General features: G+C 37.6%; 2 protein-coding genes across 2 annotated transcripts; both read left to right on the top strand.

Moving 5' to 3' along the window:
* The first annotated feature begins 1,220 nt into the window (after positions 1 to 1,220).
* On the top strand, positions 1,221 to 16,459 carry ZFP91 (ZFP91 zinc finger protein). Its single transcript, XM_008067470.2, has 10 exons — positions 1,221 to 1,247; positions 4,737 to 4,943; positions 5,190 to 5,226; positions 5,858 to 5,959; positions 6,499 to 6,633; positions 7,208 to 7,258; positions 7,685 to 7,763; positions 9,073 to 9,187; positions 12,144 to 12,243; positions 12,603 to 16,459. The coding sequence occupies exons 1-10, from the start codon at positions 1,226 to 1,228 to the stop codon at positions 13,111 to 13,113; spliced, it is 1,359 nt and encodes a 452-aa protein (XP_008065661.1). The 5' UTR covers positions 1,221 to 1,225; the 3' UTR covers positions 13,114 to 16,459.
* Positions 16,460 to 16,682: 223 nt separating this feature from the next.
* CNTF (ciliary neurotrophic factor) lies at positions 16,683 to 21,099 on the top strand. Its single transcript, XM_008067469.2, has 2 exons — positions 16,683 to 17,794; positions 19,293 to 21,099. Exons 1-2 carry the CDS (start codon positions 17,681 to 17,683, stop codon positions 19,779 to 19,781), a joined length of 603 nt encoding a protein of 200 aa, XP_008065660.1. The 5' UTR covers positions 16,683 to 17,680; the 3' UTR covers positions 19,782 to 21,099.
* The last annotated feature ends 203 nt before the right edge of the window (positions 21,100 to 21,302 follow it).

Below are 21,302 nucleotides of genomic sequence, written 5' to 3'. Positions count from 1 at the left end.
GGTGGAGTCTTAATGTCTCCAGCTGCTATTTCATTGTGAACTATTTCTCCCTTCAGTTCTATTGATCTTTGCTTCATCTATATTGGGGTTCTTTTAACTATGTACAGGTTATATTAATTATAACTACTGAATTGATTGACCTTCTTATCAGTATAGGAAGAGGGACCCCCCAAAATCTGGAATTTATTAATAAAAAGTATGCATTTATTCTTTTTTTTTTTTCTTTCATTGCTACTTTCTTTTTTTTGCATTTATTCTTATGTGTTTAAACTTCGGTCATCTTCAAAGTTCTCTTCATTTGATTCAATACACCTATTGAGATGCTTTTTCCACTGCTCAAAACAGTTTTTGAACTTGTCAGTTTTGATGCCTTTTTAGTGCTTCTGCTGTTTTTTGTTTCACTTCATACACATGGGCAAAACGTTTCCTCTGAGGACTCTTCATTTGGGGAAACAAAATTTGTTTGGGGTGAGGTCAGATGAATAGGGTGGGGCAGGGGGTCATGCTGTTTTTCGTCAAAAACAGTCAGCACCGTGTCAGCAGGTACACTTGTAAATCATCCATCACGAAAGGGACAAATGCCTTGAGAGAGCACCAAAAAAAAAAAAAAAATTCACTGAAGCTCAATGCAGTCTTTTACAACAATGCTAGCTGGTACACTGATGCTCATGGGTTCCTAGAACATTTACCTAGCAGGGAATCCTGTACTATAAGGGGCCCACCCTCCAAAAAATAATACCAGGTTTTTTTGGGTCCCTTCCTGTACAGTGCCTTTTGTGTCTTGTACTAGTTTTTGAACTGAAGTTTATTTTGCCTAACGTTAGTAGGGCCATCTTTATTGAGTTGAATTGCTTCCCCTAAAAGATGTTGATCTCCTCACTCAGGTACCTGTAAATGTAACATTTGGAAATAGAATCTTTACAGATAAATAGGCCTTTGTGACAGTTTGTTTTGATAGCCCTATAAAGCTAACAGGTTTTGGTATTGGAAATGGTGTGTAACAAAATACCTAAAAATATGGATGTCGTTTTGGGATTGGGTAATGGATATTGGCTGGGAGTGTTCTGAAGTATTTGATCAAAAAAACAACCTAGATTACCCTGAAGATGGACAGAAATAGAGAGTTAAAGGCAATCTGGGGAGGCCTTAGAAAGAAATGATGAACATAAATATTGGACGGTGGTAAAAAAGTGATTTTTTTTTTTTAGAAAGTTGCAGAGCACTTATGAATTGTGTTCTTTCATTGGGTAAGCATTGAAGTTGGATCCTTAGCTGAGAAGATTTCCAAGCAAAGTGTTTAAGGTGCAGATTTATTTCATCTCCTACATATATTAAAATGTAAGAGGAAAGAGATAAGTCGAGAAATGAATTGTTTAGCAAAAAGGAACCAGCACTTGATGATTTGGAAATTTCCCAGTCTATCCAGATAGTTTATTCTGGTAAAGGAACCAAGGGTATGACTGGACAACTGCTTTTCTAAAGAGACTAGATATGTAACTTGTGGACCCAGTCAACTATCAGTACTTCTCAGAATAGAAATGAGCAATTATATCCAGGAAAGCTACCTCATTTGGTGGCTTGAACCATGTGAATCACATAAGAGACTGACAAGGTTTTTTGAGACTTTTCTGACAACAGAAACACTGCCAGATGGAACTGAAAGGGATAGAGACAGGATGAAATGAAAGAAGAATGGCACTGAGCATAGAGCCACAAATACATAGGCCTGGCCACAAATATTAACGCAAGACCTCCTGGGATCAGAGGACAGGGCTGTTTCCCCATTGAGCCCAGAGTGCACATCATTGATCCACGGAGGATTGTTCTTAGATCTCAAAATCTAATAGAATTTGCTTTGCTGGGTTTTAGACCTGCCAGGGTCACATGACCCTTCTTTTTTCTTCTAGTTGCTCCTTTTTGATAGGGAAATAGCCATTCTATACCTATCCCACTATTGTATTTTGGAATCAGATAACTTGTTTTTTGATTTCAGAGATCCGCAGATGGAGAGGAATTTTGCTCCAGAATGGACCATACTCCAAGTCTTACTCATAATTGATTTAAATGACTTTAGATAACAAGATTTGGTTTTGAGTTAGTGGTATTTAGATGAGATTTTGGATTTAAGAGTTGATGCTGGACTGAGTTAAGACTCTGGGATGTTAGGATTAGGTGAATATATTTTGTATATTGGAAGGACATTAATTTTAGGGGGCCATAAGGTACAGACTATTATGGGTTCAATTTCGTCCCAGCAAAAGATGTGTTGAGGTCCTAGCCCTTAGTTCCTATGAACATGAACTTATTAGTGTCTTTGCAGATGTAATCAAGTTAAGATAGAGATGGATGTGCTATTCAATAAGGGCATTTTCTTTTCATTAGGATGAACAATTTATATCAGATTGGCATCATTTATCCAGTGGATAAAATCCACAATATGGGAAGTTATGGATGTATCAGTAAGCCCTTCATCATGAAGAAGAAAAGGGCTTTATTGAGTACAGGAGGTTATGGAGTGGGTTCAGAGTCCATCTTGGTACAGTTGGGTTGAGAAAAAGATTATTTTCCCTATTATTAAATGCTATAATACTTAATAGAAGGTGTTGGATTATTCTCTTTGAATAAATTATTTTAAAATAGTCATGACCTAGATGTAAAGATCCTTGACTATTAACCTCAAAATATAGTTTCTAGATCTAGGTGTACTTATCTAACTTTGTGATCCTGAACAAGTTGTTTTCTTTGGCTTCCCAGTTACTTTATGGTTAAAACTTACTGGATTGTACTTAAACTAGATGATCTTTAAGGCATTTTACCGTTAACGTTTTATTTATTTATTTATTTTATTGAAATAGCCTAGATACAAGAAGGGTGAGGCAATAATGAGTGGAAAAGATGATGGAAAGGAAATGCACAAACTGATTGAATAATTATGCTGGGTGTTTAGATTCCCATTGCTGTTCACCTCTGCATTTTAAACTAATTTTATTCTATTATTTCATAGAACTTTCAAACAGAATAGTTAAAGCGAAAATAGCCCACAGTCATCACATTGCTTCATAGTGGAGGAGGAAACTATTTTTTCAGACCTTAAATGTTAAGCAAAAATGTTACTATACTGTATATAGTTTGTGTCTTTTTTTATACATTTAACAATATTTTTGCCAGTAATTCCATGTCATTGTTTACAGATACCTCTGTATAGTATTCCATTGTAGTGTGTCACCATTTTTGTAAACACTTTCTCATTGATGGAGGGTTAGGTTGTTTCGATTTTTTGCTATTAAGCATGCTATAGTGAACCTCAGTGTACCAGTTTATTTTCCTAGGGTGGAGCTACTTAGAGGTGAAATTGCTGGATATGTTTTTGGAACTTTCTTGGAGGTCCTAGTATTTATCAATTTCTTGTGTATCCTTCCATATGGGTTGTTATCATATGTTAGATATAGATGATCTTACCTGTATTTATATATATGCACACACATAATTTATAAAACAAATCCTCTTATAGCATTAGTGCTGTAATGACTAACATACATAGTCATTTTGTAAGTGTTATAATTTTGTATGATAAATTTCTAGTCGTTGAACTTCATGTGGAAAGGTTTATATATGTATTTATAATTTTGGTGTATATTGCCAGATTGGCTTCCATTGAAGTTTTGCTAATAGCTACACTACTGTCTCTGTATCAGAGTGTCTGTTTCCTACAGCCTTGACAATTCTGTATGTTATTTGTTATGAGTGAGTTGAACTTTTTTTATCGTTTGTCCATATGTTTGAAACCCATGTCTTTACCTAGGTGCCATTTTTCTAATTGGGTTGTTAGACTTTGCTTATGGTTATTTTGTCATGCAGAAAATTGTTTTTATGTTTATGCAGTCAGATGTATTCGTCTTATGACCTGAAATTTTGTTTTATTGTAAAGGCATTTCCCATTTTGAGATTATTAAAAGAATCTCTCATTGTCAAAATGGGATTATTTCTAATATATTGCTTTTATATAGACTACCTTAGTATACTACATCTGACTAAGTAATAAGCTATCCCAGGTGTGAAAGTCAATTTCTGATATTAACTTTTACTTATTACTCAGGAGAGGAGGACCTACTGCACCTTATTCACACTTAAAACATGAGGAAGTTTAGGGTAGCAATAACAGATTTTGTGTGTGTACTTATTCACATTATCTCATAAGACAGCTGAAAACAGAACAACACTGGAGGGGGCTTTGCCATGGAATTGCTCTATTGTTCTAAGCAAAACTATTGATTAGAGTCAAGGGAAGTTATTTCTGTTGATGGAGTTTCTTTTCAGTAATTTCTTATAGGACTGTGGTTGTTAAACCATCTAGATCTGCAGTCTTTTTTTGGTGCCTGTGTAGTTCTGGTCGTCTTTCTGGGACCACTTAATATCATTTCTTTTAACTTAAATCTAAAGGTTAGAATTTCATGAATTGGATTACTTAAGTATATTTAGCATTGTATTTTATAGTAGTTAAGGCAGTATAAAATTACTTTGCAACATGAAGTAATTTTTTTAGCATGATGACTTTAAGGATACTTTTTATGTAATTTTCTTCGCTAATCTTGTTTTTTCTGTTTCAGTAAAAATCTACTTTTTTATTTGGAAAACAATTTATTCTCTTCAATGACTGAATTTTCAATTAGTAGATACGCAGCAATGACTTTTAGTTAACTGAAAACGTAAAAAGAATGGCATATGTTTTTATCTAGATCCTAAGGAAGAGAAAGAAGACGATTCTGTCCTCCCTCAGGACGTTTCCATCGCTGCAACTAGACCTAGCCGAGGCTGGCGCAGTAGTAGCAGGACATCTGTCTCTCGCCATCGTGACACAGAGAACACCCGGAGCTCTCGGTCTAAAACTGGTTCATTGCAGCTCATCTGCAAGTCAGAACCAAATACAGATCAGCTTGATTATGGTACGGTGAAAGTAGAGTATGGTTGCTTAACAATCAGTTGCTTTTTTATTTTAAATGTAATGTTGAACATTTATCTAAACAGCTTAACTTTCAGGGACAGATTTGGTAGGGTTTCTTTTGAAAAGATTGTTGCTATTCTTCTTCTGTATAATTACCCCATGCAGTAAATTGATATCAGTCTCTTGGCTACAGCGAGAAAATTTCTTACCTTACATCTAAAGTTTTGTTTTGACTTTATTTTTCCAGATGTGGGAGAAGAGCATCAGTCTCCAGGTGGCATTAGGTAAAAAAAAAAATTTCATATTTTATTCTAACCTTTGGGGAGAGAGTACAATGACATTAGATGATTCAGAAGTTGTTTCTTTGAAAGGATTTTAAGCTATAAGACAGATTAACTTCAGTTTTGTTATAGACTTAGATTCTACATTAATCTTGATTAGAAGTTTAACTACGTAATCTTTAGCTATGTAGTTCAGAAACCATGTCTTGAGTGCCTTCTGTGTTTGGGTTTATTCCATGCTAGGCACTAATGTGAGATGTGGGTGTTTTGACCAGGACTTTGAGATTGTATCAGTATCTTCTGTTGCAAGCCATGATTTTATCTATTGGTACAGCAGATCACTAGACATAATATTACAAAGTCAATTGTTTTTTAACTCTTAGTGCCATTGAGCAGTCATCACCGTAACCTTTATTGAATAAAGAGGTAGCATATCTAGGATTTATGAATTTTTAGATGCAATTATTATTTTTTAGGATAAAGCCAGCTAGATTGCAGTCCACCTAGAGCATCAGCATGAAAATCCTAGATATGTTAATGTGAATTTTTGGCTACCCATAAAGAAATTACCAAATAAAATCCAGTCACACATGATCCTTACAACCAGAATTTATTGCTGTTTACTTATTTTTAGTAGTGAGGAGGAAGAGGAGGAAGAAGAGATGTTAATCAGTGAAGAGGAGATACCGTTCAAAGATGACCCACGAGATGAGACCTACAAACCCCACTTAGAAAGGCATGTCTCAAGTTTTACTGCAGGCATATCAGTGAAAACTTTTGAATGCTTTTATTTTGTCTTGTTGTCAAACTAATGTGTATAGAATTAATTTTAAGTGAGTAACTATGTACTTGTTTTACAAATCTTCCATCTTATCACACCCCCCATACAATCCTCTTTTCCATTTTTGTGGAACTTTATTTTAATTATATCCAGATTTTTATGATGTCTGCATGTTTTATCTTAACAAGCCATCATTAATTGCCTCAATACTTAGAATTCCTTTTCACTTATTGTTCATTTCTCTTTACAAGTATAGTGAGATTTGATTATCAGCCATCTTTAGCCTGGTGGAGTCATTCCATAGGCATTTTTTAAGTAAATATATATTTCTCGATACTGTACATATGAGAAATGGTGGGAAATCACATTTCATGAGCTTAGTATTATAATTTTATAATAAATCTATGATAACCCTTAGCTTTGATTTGCCACCATATTTTCCTTGAAAAGATTCTTTGTGGGATACCAGTGTTAAAATGCATTTTTGTGTTCAGGGAAACCCCAAAGCCACGGAGAAAATCAGGGAAGGTGAAAGAAGAGAAAGAGAAGAAGGAAATTAAAGTGGAAGTGGAGGTAGAAGTGAAAGAAGAAGAGAATGAAATTAGGGAGGATGAGGAACCGCCTAGGAAGTGAGTAAACAATTACTACAAATAATGGAAATCCAACAGATTTGAAACTCCTTGTGGCAAAAAGAGTGGGAGTGGGAGGAGGGATACTGACATACACATGTTTTAAAATTTTTTTTAACTTAAAAAAAATTAGTGTCAAGCAGCTGACAGTTTTATCGGAGATACTCTTATATAGGCCTTCTGGTTCTGTTAATAGAGAATACAGTTTATATTTTCATAGTTTTTAGATAATACTGTTTTATTCTGCGTTTTAAATTGACTAAATTTAGGTGATAGACTGTAACAGCTCTTCAAGTAATACATTGAGATTTATCTAAATCTTTTATAGTAATGCATAGATATGGAAGGCATACATTTAATCTGTGATGCAGACTGATTAGAAAGTGAAATTCAGAGTAAAATCTTGCATGATTTGCCAGATATGTATTTGGTTTTCTGTATTATTGGTTATCCTTTGAGCCTGCCACCTGCTCTTTGTCCTTGAGTATATATGTATATGTGTGTCTTCAGCTATCCTTTACTCCATAAGTTTCAACCCAGAATATGTGGACAGTTACTCTGTCTTTAATTATAGGAGAGGAAGGAGACGAAAAGATGACAAAAGTCCACGTTTACCCAAAAGGAGGTGAGGAATTTCTACTCCTACTGTTTTACATATTATTTACATATTATTTTGCACTTTACTCACACATTTGGACATCTTAATAATCATACAGAAATGGCTGTTTAAAAATTACACAAAAGCAACTTCATTCATGCCCTTGTGCACAAATGCTATTTTTATTTTCATAGCAGTATCTTGGAATTTCTAAAGATCTTAAAATTTTACCTTTTGGAGGTTATTGGTTTATTTGTGCTATTTTAAAACTCTATCAAACATTTGGCAATTTCTGGTTACTGCTAACATAATTTCAGTGCAAGCTATATATTAATAAAGGAATTTTAATTCTTTATACTATAAGAGAGCTGTTCTCTTATAGGATAGTTTGAGAATAGCTGTGCAGAATGCCACTTTTCTGTTGCTAACTTTTCTCCTACATTTGGATAATAGAAAAAAGCCTCCTATCCAATATGTTCGTTGTGAGATGGAAGGATGTGGAACTGTTCTTGCTCACCCTCGCTATTTGCAGGTTAGTGAAGCTGTTAATAAGACAGGCTTTCAGATTATCTTCCATTTTTTTTTCTCATACCTCATGAGACTTCATAATTTGTTGACTTGTATAAGCTTTATCATTGACATGTATTGTCAAGAAGTATCTCTCTGTAAACATAAAATCACTTTTATCATTCTGTCTTTGTGCTGCTATAGCAGGATACCTGGGACTGGATAATTTATAAAGAACAGCTCATGGTTCTGGAGGCTGGGAAGTCCCAAGTGCATGGCACTGGCGTCTGGCAAGGGCTTTCTTACTGTGTCAGCTCATGGTGGAAGGGCAAGAGAAAAGGACAGTGAGACAGGGCAAGAGAGGGCTGAACTTGCTTTTATAACAAACCCACTCTCATGATAACATTAATCCATTTATGAGGGTGGAGACCTCTTGACCTAAGCACCTTTCATTAAAGCTCAGCTCCCAGCATTATTGCATTGAGGATTAGATTTCTAACACATAAATTTTGGTGGACACATTCAAACCATAGCATATTCTGTTTTTGTTTTTGTTTTTAAATGTGGCTGAGAACCTGAGCCCAAATAGTATAGTACTTTTCAATGTGGTACAAATATTTCTGCTATAAGAAATGATTAATGCACCAGAACTCAGACTGACAGATTTATTGTAATATATATTAGAAAAACATGTGAAATTGAAAGCTTAAGCCAATGAGTTCCTGGATTCTGTGTAGAGTGAATAAAAGACTTTCAGTTTGGGTTGGCTTTTATTTTTCTTAAGTGAGTCCATTTTTTTTAGCAAGTAAAGGTATAGCTTATATGTAGGTCTGACAGAAAACATGGAAGTGGAATACTGCTTAGAAAGTGACAGAAAACATGGAAGTGGAATACTGCTTAGAAAGTGCCTATTTGATCTATAGTAGCAAGTATAACATGAGACCAAAGCCTTACTTTTGGATTGTGGTTCAGTTCAATAGTAATAACTATGATTCTTTTGTTACATTCATTTGCTGCACTAAGCACTATACACTATATGATTTCTTTATTCCCACAACCACACTATGAGATATTTTTATTGTTTTTCTCCATTTTACAAATGAGAACTGGAGCTTGAAATATTTAAGTACATCCCCTAAGACTATGCTGCTGGCGAATGACAGACCCAGACTGGAACTCAGGTCATATATTTCCATAGTGTGTGCTCTTAGCCATTTTATTATACTCCCTCACTATTCAAAGTATTTGGTTTTCCTTTTAGCACTTTTGACTTATCAAAGAGCTTTCTGGAAGCTTTAATTTTTATCTGTTTTCCCTTTGTTTTACTGTTTTAGCACCACATTAAATATCAACATTTGCTGAAGAAGAAATATGTATGTCCTCATCCCTCCTGTGGACGACTCTTCAGGCTCCAGAAGCAACTTCTGCGACATGCCAAACATCATACAGGTGCTTTTTAAAATATAATGTTTATCAAGTAGCTAATTGCACTGTACTTTAAGTGTGCAGATTGGTAATGATTTTTCTAACATAAATTTTAAAAGAGTCTATTGTTAAGTGTGAGAGAAAGTTATGAAAATAAAATATAATAAGAAGACATACATTTTATAAGGGATGAAGAAACTGGGGCTTTTTAACTTTTGTCCTATGACTTGGAGAACTTTTATGACCAGGATAATGGTCTTTTATTGAACATTTATTCTGTATCAACGGTGGACTAAACATTTTATTTAGGTGTTACTGATCTATCTATTCAGCACAACTAAGTTTATTTGTATTAGCCTTGTTTTACAGCGGAGAAACTAGCAGCTTAGCAGCAATAAATAAGTTGCCCATGGTCACATAGCTAGTTTTTAGCAGAAACAGAATTTTAAAATTCTGGTTCAGATAGATTCTTGTGATAACTGTTTTGGACTAAAAGTGGAGAATCTTGGAGAAAGCCTAAACAGTAAAACTGAGACTTGACTATAGTTTATGGTTAACCATGAAATAGCTCTTGGGACTTCTGCTGCTTTTGAAATCACAAAAGGATAGCTATTGAATTTACATGCAAACTCCTGTGGGAACTGTTGACTCAGAAAGAGACATTGCTGGGCTTGGTGGCTCAGCCTGTAATCCCACGCTTTGGGAGGGCGAGGTGAGTGACTTGCCTGAACCCGCAGGTTTGAGACCCGCCTGGGCAACTTGGTGAGACCTCATCTCTACAATAAATAAATTAAAAAATTAACTGGGTGTGGTAGCGCACGCCTGTAGTTCCAGCTACTTGTAAAGCTGAGGTGGAAGGATCGCCGGAGCCCAGCAGGTCGAGGCTGCAGTGGCCGGGAGCGGCTACTGTACTCCAGTCTGGGCGACTGAGTGAGACTCCAACTTTAAAAAAAAAGAGAGAGACATTTAGTGTCTTTGTAATACATGCTATAGAATAGACTCATATTCCTTTTATTTATAACCACTGACAGTCACAGCACAGGGCACCTAATAGGGGCAAATTGGGCTAGGTACCACTGAGTATGTGCCAGGCACTTGTTTATTATTACATATATCATCTTTTCAACAGTCTTGGAGAGTAAATCTAGGAGCTCCAGTTGCAGAAATACTATGTTGCCTGCCCAAGGTCATACTGATATGTGTACTTTCTCTTTCGTTTACTATTAGGCAAGTTACTTCTCACCTTTTCTTCTCTGTAAATTAAGGATACCAATATGACAGAGTCACTGTAAGGATGAAATGAGATAACATAAAGTGCTATTTGCAGTGCATAGCCTGTCACATGGTAGACTTTTTCAAAATACCAGGATTGAACTTGTATCTTAATCACTCCAAAGTCTATGGTCTTTTTCTGTACCATGTTTCTTGAGAGAGAATACCATCTCTACTATGTTTTTGCTTTGTTTTTTTAAGAGCCAGGTCTTGCTCTGTCACCCAGGCTTAAGTGCAGTGGTACAATCATAGCTCACTGTAGCCTTGAACTCCTGGGCTCAAGCCATTCCCTTGCCTCCCAAAAAGCTGAGACTTACAGGCATGTACCACCGTTCCTGGCTAATTATTTTTTGTAGAGATGGAGTCTCAATATGCTGCTCAGGCTGTACTCTGTTTTGATGGGTACTGTAATTTTTCTATTCTTGTTAATACTGTTTTATGCCATAGAAAAGTCATTTCTGACAACCACCTTAGATTATTTTAGTTAAATATCAAAAGCTTACTATGAGAAACTTTCATAGACTCAGTCCATCTTAAATATTTATTTTTGGTTAATACAGTTTTATGGTGTTCTTTTTGCAAAGTAGTTTATATGGATTCCCTTTGCAAATATAATTTATTTAGCAAATGGATGCCTCATTCAGGTTTGCCATGTTTCTGTGGAACTGGAAATGTGAACAAGACCTATGCTAAGAGTTGTCTATGGGTTAGAGAGCTGTGCATTTTCAGACCTTGCTATACAAAGTGTGGAACACAGACCAACCATCATTGGCATCACTTGGGTTCTTGTTAGAGATACTATAGAATATGAGTTCCTACTTCAGACCTAGTGAATCAGCATATGCATTTAATATGATATGATATGTGATTCCTGAAAGGAGTAGAAGATATGTCGCAGTCATTCATTCAACAAATACATGTTGAACACCTCTTTTGTTCATGGATCCCCAACCAAGTCATAAAGAATAAAAGTAAGTTTAGTGTTCCTTTGCCCTATAGATTCCACACATTATGTTACCCCATCCATCAAAAATCCTGAGTGATCAGGTGGGGGGTGTTGTGAAGTGGTAGAGGGAGAAAGTTGAATGGTACAGATGATGTGGGGTAGGAGAATAAAGAAACACAGGTAGTGGTAACTTGTATTTGATAGCAGCACTTGAGTCTTTTTAGAAGTTTACTTGGGTAACGTTTTTTAAGCCTGAACCAGTGACTATGACAACCATTATAGGTTTAGATCTGTTTTCTTCTGTGGAGTGCCAAATTCTTTTTTTGTTGTTGCTTTGCTTTCTTTTGTTTGAATGCCACATTTTTTCTTTGTAAGCATTCAGCTTTCATGATCTGCGAAAAGACTGTTTTAAAGAGTAAAACCCATGGACAATGTAGTTGTTTATTCACTAAACAGTTTATCCAGTTCCTGGATTAGTGGTAACATCGAGATTAAGGTTTCAGTTCTCGTATTTCTATCTAGTTTTTTGTTTGATTTTTAAATAGGTTTTTACGCTACTGGATGTATAGATTTAAAAAACAAAAAGATCAAATCAATATATTTCTTTTCAAAATTTTGTTCACTCAAGGTGTTTATATGTTGAAAACAGCATTGCATTTACTCTAAATTGACCTACCTGATCATTTGCTACTTATTGTGAGCTAAGGAAAATACTAAGAGGGTGTCTAAATGGAACACTAACCATGTTATTTTTGTACTTAGATCAAAGGGATTATATCTGTGAATATTGTGCTCGGGCCTTCAAGAGTTCCCACAATCTGGCAGTGCACCGGATGATTCACACTGGCGAGAAGCCATTACAGTGAGTATTTATTTACTGGTGAACATCTGGGTGAGAAGTATATATCCTCCTTAAAGGTTTGCACTTTTACAAACATTTCAGTTACTGTTGCTATTAATTTTTATCAAATCAAAGAGTAGGTATTGATTGGGGGAGCTACTTAGTGACTGCTTTCTTTATTTTCCTCTGTTTTTCAAGCAAACAGAAGAAGAAATCAGATTAGTTTTCCATCTAGTAATGTTTTCTATTCTTTCACAAGAAGTATATTTTAATGATTATTATGTGTGTGTATGTGTGTGAGCTCAAAATTCTCACCTTGACCCTGAGTAAGAGCTTTATTTCTCTGTTTAATCAACCATTTCCTCTTTCACTCTCCTTAGATGTGAGATCTGTGGATTTACTTGTCGACAAAAGGCATCCCTTAATTGGCACATGAAGAAGCATGATGCAGACTCCTTCTATCAGTTTTCTTGCAATATCTGTGGCAAAAAATTTGAGAAGAAGGACAGTGTAGTGGCACACAAAGCAAAAAGCCACCCTGAGGTGCTGATTGCAGAAGCTCTGGCTGCCAATGCAGGCGCCCTCATCACCAGCACAGATATCTTGGGCACTAACCCAGAGTCCCTGACACAGCCTGCAGATGGTCAGGGTCTTCCCCTTCTTCCTGAGCCCTTGGGAAACTCAACCTCTGGAGAGTGCCTACTGTTAGAAGCTGAAGGGATGTCAAAGTCATACTGCAGTGGGACGGAACGGGTGAGCCTGATGGCTGATGGGAAGATCTTTGTGGGAAGCGGCAGCAGTGGGGGCACTGAAGGGCTGGTCATGAACTCGGATATACTCGGTGCTACCACAGAGGTTCTGATTGAAGATTCAGACTCTACTGGACCCTAGTGGAAGGGAAGACTTGGGGCACTGGGACAGCTCAGATTTGTATTTAAAAGTTAAAAAGGACAAAAAAAAGTTTAAAGCATTTAAAATCTAGTAAATAACTGAAGGGCCTGCTCTTTCCATTGTGGATCCCAGCACACACATACACACACACCCATCCCCATTCCCTATTCTCCCTTCATTGTTCCTCCTATAAAATTGATGCTGTCTTTACCAGAAAGGTAGACAAAAAAGAAGCAGCAGCAGCTCTTAAAGTGCGTTATCCTCATATTCAGTTCCAGCCATCAGCAAACTTCCTGCTTATCAGCAGATCCCCTTTTCAACCTGTAACTCTGATGTGCTCTGGATCAGCTTTTAACTCTTAATAGTATATTACTGTCTTCTAAATCCCTTCTCCTCTACTGCTGCCCTATGGTTCTGGCTTCTATCCACTGTAGCACACTTATCCTCAAATGTCTTATAATTCTAATCCCCAGAGGCTGGCAGCTTAACTTGGCACTTTAGGGCCCCTTAGCAGGGTGAGCTGTTAAAACAGCACACATCTCTTACCCCTCTTCCTCCATTCCCCACTGGGTTCTGGAAAGGAAGGATACATGGGGACCACCTCCCTCCTCTTTGATCCCAGCATCTCAGTCCCCCTCCCAACCCTCCATATGGCTCTCAATGGTGCTCACTTGCTTGGAAGCAGGCTCCCAAGAGGGAGGGGGCTGCCCACTACACAGTCTCTTTGACTGTAAGACAGGGCTCTGTATCAATGAGATGGTGAGAAAAGTCCCAGGCTAATGGCAGAAATTTGCACTTTGAACATGTGTGTTTTTGTGTTGTGGAACCTGAGATTCCTTATTTATTAACAGAAAGTTTGATTTTTTTTTTTTTCCTTTTTTCTTTTTGGTCTTTTTGCTATATTTTGTGGGGCTGGAAGAGATTAGGTTATTCTGACATAGGATCCTTTCCATAAGAGGTACTTTGAAGGCATGACATAGGGTTGTAGAAGCACAGCCAGCCTCTAAAATCTTAGCTCTCCAGTGGCCTTTAAAGAAAGCTGGTCCTCAGCACTAACAAAATCACTACAATAGCCTAGTGCTTTTTTGGAAGCCTTTTTAGGGAAGGATATTAAGTTTGTGGAAACTAGTGTGCTCTTTAAGATTTTTTAGAGCATTGGGATTTAGGAACTTTGAGAGGATGAAGAGAATTGTTCAGGATCTGAATTACAGTTAAAGAATTTTTTCTTGTGAATTTATTTTCTGGGTTTTTTTTGTTTTGTTTGGTTTTGGTCCCCATTTCCTTAGATACACTTCCCTATTGGCCCAAAATGGCTCCTTGCTTCATTTTTGTTTCTTGCTTTGCTTTATCATTGGTTCATTCCAGCTCCCTATTAGTGAAGGACACTGCCGTTAGTGAAGGAACAAAGTCTATGAGTCCTAAAGTTTTAAGTCAAAGAAAACTGCTCTGTTTCGCTTTTAGTAACACTTCAGAAGAGGAAGGGCTTCAATAGACAAAGTTAATAATCTGTATAATAATGGCTTTGGCTTTCACCTGAAATTCTGGGAATCACTACTTTCTTTGGGATAGGGATTTTAATGGTGTGTGGATTGATTATTACTGTCCATGGGAGAGACAGTGTTTTTGTTCATAACTCCTAGAAGCCTAAAGACCTATTTGTCTCATTTTTAGAGAATTGGAAGAGCAATTCGTATCCTTCTGTGTACCTCAGAAGCTGGAATTGAAGGCTTACTCTATTCATTGTTTATTGTCAGAAATGTATGATAGCTGTTGGAAAGAATGAAGTTTTGCTGAAAACAAAATAAGGAACAGCTTGTTTTTCACAAACACTAAAACTGCAAAGTTTATCAATCCTCTCATTCCCCCCAAAGAGAGGTGACAAAATGTCATCTCTGAAAGAGGCTTACTTTACACCCACTAGTGTCAGTGGTTGGGATGCCAGAGAATTGGGAGTGAAACACCTACAGTGAACAATCTTAGATGCACTATTGTTTCTTTTCAGAATATTGCAGATTTGCTGTCCCTACAATGTGGGGGAAGAAAATGGAAAAGGAAAGAAGGGATGTAGAATATGCTTTCCCGCCCACAGTAAGGGTTTAGATGTGACTTTGGTATGTTGAGTCGATCTGCAATATTGTAAGATTGATTGACTGGGTCTGCAACAAAATTGTTCTACTCCATTTTATACTATTTTGCCATCTAACATCTGTATGTCACACTTAGCTTTTGTTTTTGTCACACGTATCCTTTGTTTTCATAAATTTCGTTTGCAGTTGGTTAGTCATCAGATGTTTTAGCTACCTACACATACGCAAACTGCATTTTTAAAAATCTTATTTTTCTGAGATGAGGGAAAATATGTTCTTCCCTAGACCAGTCTCCCCTTCCCTGCAAAAGCCATCTAGTTAGTTCTACTAATTAGAAACTTTCTGTTCTTTTCTTTCTTTCCTTTTCTGGGGGCCAGGGGGTTCCTCTTCATAGCCACCATTTGCCTACAATAAATTACTGTAGCAGTTTGCAATACATTCTGAAATACTTTTCGTAGACATTATATTTTTCCTTTTGAGAAAGGAGTGCTAACATTGTGGAGAGTTGGTATAAGTAAACTATCCAAGCCCTTTTCCCATTTTCCTTTCTATTCCGCATGCTTTTTATTTCATCATCCTTCCAAGGAGCTCTTTGAGTCTTAAAATTCTGTATTTCATACTTAGTCAGATTATTACCTTTTCAGTAATTTCTATCTTGAATTGACAATTCTAAATTCTGAAAATGTAGGTAAGATAAAACTATTTGATATTTCTGGAAGATGTGCTTCCCTCTTGTTTGTGGTTGCCCAGAGTTATTTTGCATAATTGAAGCTGCTTAATATGCTTCAGAGAGTTTAGACAAACTGGCCATGGGAGTACTCAGAGTAAAATAAAATTAAGGTATAGAAAAGCATCCACATAGAGCACTTGAACCTCCTTTGTACTTGTTTGGGGAGAAAATATAGAATATACTACCAACCTAACTAAGGTTATTGCAGTCTGGTGATTTGAAATACCATTTTTTCATTCTTTTGTCTTTTTCCCACTTTTCAATGTACTCAAGAAAATTGAAAAAATGTAATGGATCGATTTAAAATATTTTATTTCCTAAAAGCCTTTTTTGCCTGTTGTAATGTGCAGGACCCTTCTCCTTTGATGGGAGAGACAGGTAGTTACCTGAATCTAGGTTGAAAAGGTTATGTAAAAAGAAATTATAATAAAAGGGATACTTTGCTTTTCAAATTCTTGTTTTCTCTTAATCTAGGTAAGGCATATTCAAAATAAATATGTAAAGAAGAAAAATAAAAGTCTTCACGGAAGCAGCTTGTCTTCCTTGGTTGTACTGAGTTACAGATATCCTAGAGGTAAAACAGTTGATGCTGCTGAACAAACCAGGTGCCCCTGGAGAGGTTTTATGTGGGCTATACTATTGTTTTCTCCCATGAAGAATCTGGTAGTTAATTTTTAATTCAGTTTATTCTTTATTTCTAACACTAAAATCTCATTTGGTTCTGTGATCAGCAAACTTGGAAATCTTTTTGATGTTTTGAAATTCTTCTATAGGAAAAGGCACATTAATCTAGCAGGTGGAGCATGTGATATGACTGGGATAAGGAAGAGAAATGAAGAGCATGTTGTCACTTGAGGGAGACTGCCTTAGAAATGTTACCAAGTTAGGGTTGGGTGTTTCCTATCTTTTGGAAGAACGGGCCTAAACAACAACTTTCTCCTCATCTTGTAGCTACCAGGAAGGCACTATGATTGAGATTAGAGATGCTCCTTTGGTTGGTTTTTCATTAAGTGTAAATTAAACTAACTTTTACAAAATAGTTATCAAAAGGAGAGGAGTGAAACAATGCCATATTTGTAATATTTGTAAAGGACTTATTTCACATAGCCTTTGTGTCTTGAAAAAAATGAAATTGGAAAGTCAGAGAAACAACTAGAATCAAAAGCCTATATTTGAATTTGAGCTTGGTTATTGGATTTTGTGAACATTAATATTTACCTCAGAATTATTTTAAAGATCAAATGAGGTTGCTTTAAAATCTTTGGCATGGTGTCTGACCCATGGTACATGCTTAATAAATGGCAGCTATATTAATAATAATGAATATATGATTGAATACTTTGGCTACACACAAAAAAAGGGAGCATAAGGGAGGGTGATAATAAAATAGATAACATTAGGCAGGGGTGTCATGAGGATTAGTGTGACTTGTTGCTAAGTGCAAAAGCAAAACAATAACATAAAAACAAGCTTGCTAAGTACTGAGTGGAGGAGAGAGATGGGGGCAGACGCTGCAGGGAAAAAAAAAAGCTGATTTAAAAAGGCCCTTTGATTCCACAGGCACAAAAAATCCACAGCCAGGAATTTGCTGCCACCTCTGAGTCAGGCAGGGGTTGGGGGTGGGGTGCACAATCCCATTAGTAGAGAATGCCCAGTGGATTTAGTCTGTGAGAGTCACATTTCTTATTTGGACCAGTGTAGACAGAGACAAACCCAGCTCACTTGTTTCCTGGGACAGTTAAGTTAGGGAATGGCTTTCGCAGAGCATTCATCATTGACCCCTCGCCGCCGGGACCTTTGTGGCCGCTCTATCTGGCTAGCAAGGAAGATTCGTTCAGACCTGACTGCTCTAATGGAATCTTATGTAAGTTGCCTCTTTTATTGTTGTCTATTTTCTCTTCATCACCTGATTCATTCCCTTCCCATCATGCTCTAGCCCCATTACCGATATAAAGCCCTAATCATATGGCCATTCATAATTTGGGCACCAACTGATGTAACCCCTTCCTTTGAGGAAACTCCTGTGACCTTATTTCTTCCTCCAGGCTGCTTTGGAGACATCTTGTTCCTTGAATGAGAAAATGTATATGGGGTTCTAGGTTGTGTTGGCTATATGTCTTAGAGGCTATTGCAAATCTGCTTGTATTATGAATTCTACCAGGATAGATTAACTACGGGCTCTCAAAGTTTGGGTTCTTTGTAGACATTGTTCTGAATTTTTTTGAGTTATGTAAATGAAAGACAAGTTTATAAGAATGAGAAGAAGAGCACTATGAACATGGGAGAAATTTATAAATCCTACAAATTTCTCCAATATATTAGCCACCCACTTTTTAGTATTATACATCACAAGTATACCTGTGTCTACATAGAAAGATCACCTAATCTGTCAAAGAGATCCCCTGCAAAACTCACTGGGGACTCGTGGAAGTGTCATATGTTTAAGGAGGTAACACCATGGAGTTCCAGATTGGTTTTCTGATAGTGGGGGATCCCCACCAGTCTACACCTGAGATGCTGTGGAAATACTCCAAGCCCCTGTGAAGAGTTTTGAATTTAGGTTTTCTGAATTGGTTTATCACCACTTCTTTTTTAAACTAACTTTTGCATGTTCTAAGGGATTGACTTCATCATTGAGTGTGTGTAGCGGAGTTAGAGAAATTCTACAATAGCTACATTCCAGGGCTTCCTAGGTGTGTCCAGTGTCTTCAAGTATGTTTAAAAACACTTAAGCCAGGCTTGGTGGCTCAGCCTGTAATCCTGTGCTTTGGGAGGCTGAGGTGAGTGGCTTGCCTGAGCCTGTGGGTTCGAGACCCGCCTGGGCAACTTGGCGAGGCCTCATCTCTACAGTAAATCAAAAATCAGCTGGGCGTGGTAGTGTGCACCTGTTGTTCTAGCTACTTGGAAGGCTGAGGCGGAAGGATTCGCCGGAGCCCAGCCTGTCGAGGCTGCAGTGGCCGGGGAGTGGCCACTGCACTCCAGTCTGGGCGACAGAGTGACTCCCAACTCAAAAAAAAAAAAAAAAAAAAAGCCACTTAAACATTAGTGTGATTAAAATATTTCAGTTTCCAGAAGAGAGTTTGAAGTGGGAAGGAAGATTTCTAAATCAGGGGCTTTCAAACTTTAGAACTTAATGAGAGCCAAACATTCTCCACAGGCAGGTACTCAATTTCAGGGAGTATCAGGTCTTCCTATAGTTCAGCTGTGGATCCCAAATGAATAGCCCCTGCTCTAGACATTTTATTTTCTAATATCACTTGGATCCTTAAGCGGTGAGGTGAAGTTTTTCATAAGACTTAAGGATGATTTAAGGATATTGGGATGATTACAGAAGGCATGATGTTTTCTGTATCCTTGGCCAGGTGAAGCATCAGGGCCTGAACAAGGACATCAACCTGGACTCTGTGGATGGTGTTCCAATGGCAAGCACTGATCGGTGGAGTGAGCTGACCGAGGCAGAGCGGCTCCAAGAGAACCTCCAAGCTTATCGTACCTTCCATGTTATGTTGACCAGGCTTCTAGAAGACCAGCAGGTGCATTTTACCCCAACTGAGGGTGACTTTCACCAAGCTATCCATACCCTTCTACTCCAAGTTGCTGCCTTTGCTTACCAACTGGAGGAGTTAATGGCCCTTCTGGAACACAAGATTCCCCCCAATGAGACTGACGGGATACCTATCGTTGTTGGAGATGGTAGTCTCTTTGAGAAGAAGTTGTGGGGCCTAAAGGTGCTACAAGAGCTTTCTCATTGGACAGTGAGGTCCATCCATGACCTTCGTGTCATTTCTTTTCATCAGACTGGGATCCCAGCACATGGGAGCCATTATATCGCTGACGACAAGAAAATGTAGCAGTTTGCCCCTCCTTTTCATCGCATTTTTGATGGATTATGCATAGTTCTCTAAGACTTCACTTTCCCATCTTAAATTTCTGGCAGCCTTTAAGACCACAGGCATTTTCATCAAGTAGGGTTGGAGGCACGGTCAAATGAGCACACAAGTTTAATTTGGGGTGGGTGGCATACCTGTGTGTGTGTTGGGGTATAAAGAAGTGGGAACAGGGACAACATCCTTCCACTTCAGTGCTCTAACCTTTCTAACCTACTAAATAACCTTTATGGGCACTTGACTATAGACAGAGGAGATATATTTTAACTCTAGTTTTGGATGACTTGTCTGAGAAGACTGAGCCAGTAAATTAAAAATCATAGACTCTAGCCAATTTAAACTCTTAGATAATTGAGGCAGTATGCCAAAGGGCTTTATGTAGTTATGTATAACTTTTATAACAACTTTGTGAGTGAGGTGGTGGTGTTCCCATTTGGCAGATGAGAAAATAGAGAAAACAGGCTCTCAGAGACTTGGTTACGTCATGCTGTTAACAAGTGGCATACTGAGTTTTCTCATTGTAAAGATCTTTCTCATTGTAGAGCCATGTGCCTTTGACTTCAGAGGCTTGATTATGAGCCTTCTATCACTCTTTGTCACAGAGGGGTGGAAGATATATCCATGTAATCTATTACTGTCACTGAAAAACAGCCCCCATTAACATGTTCTCTTGAGACAGTAGCAAGTTTTGGCGCTAAAGTCAGTATTTGTTGCTCATTCTTGGCAAAGAAGAGAGCAGCTGGAGATCTTAAGAAGCATTTAGAAAAATGATTATGGCAAACTTTTGAATCTTGGAAGTTGGGGATGTTCAGTAATACAGCCTGCTTTAAAATGTTCACTACTGGATGTTCCTGAATATTGAGTTGGGCACAGCTTGTACCGGTTGCCTCACATTTACTGTAACCAGTGATGCATTAATACAGGCCCTGTAACCCAAGCATTTGTGGACAATGGTGGAATACTACTCAGGTTAAAAAGTCACAGAACTCCTTCACCTCACATTCTCTGGACTTAGTCATGAGGAGAAGGAGGCCCACTCTGTTCCCACTGGAAATGCCAGAGATTCTGAAACAATATACAGCAAAGCCTCTGTGCCGCACTGCAGAGCCAGCAGGTCTCTGTGTTAATTTTGTGAGAACCACACGTGGTATGGTATGAAAGGCTATTATGTGAGCATTAACGGAAAAGGTTGTTTGCAACAAGACCTGTGTACTTGTACAATGTGAATCTGAAAGTTCTCAAGTGGATCATTTATATTTACCAGTTAATTAAAACTCAATACCTTGGATTTGGGGCCTAAGTCAATTTAGTTTATTAATTGAGGCTTCTGTCTTCTTAAATGGACCATGAGTCAGAGGGCTGGTTCTCCAGGGTTGCATGAGGTGAGGGTGGGTGACTTTGCTTATATCCTTTCCCACATGAGTTCATTTACAAAACTCCATAAAGTCAATATTGCTAGAGGATTTTGAGCTAGGTATTGTGACA

The sequence above is a fragment of the Carlito syrichta genome, unplaced genomic scaffold, assembly GCF_000164805.1.
Source record: "Carlito syrichta isolate Samal-C Ts95f unplaced genomic scaffold, Tarsius_syrichta-2.0.1 Scaffold309639, whole genome shotgun sequence".
In the NCBI taxonomy this organism is placed as follows: Eukaryota; Metazoa; Chordata; class Mammalia; order Primates; family Tarsiidae; genus Carlito; species Carlito syrichta.
Note: the sequence above shows the minus strand (reverse complement) of the source record. Positions and strands in the feature narration are given on the sequence as shown.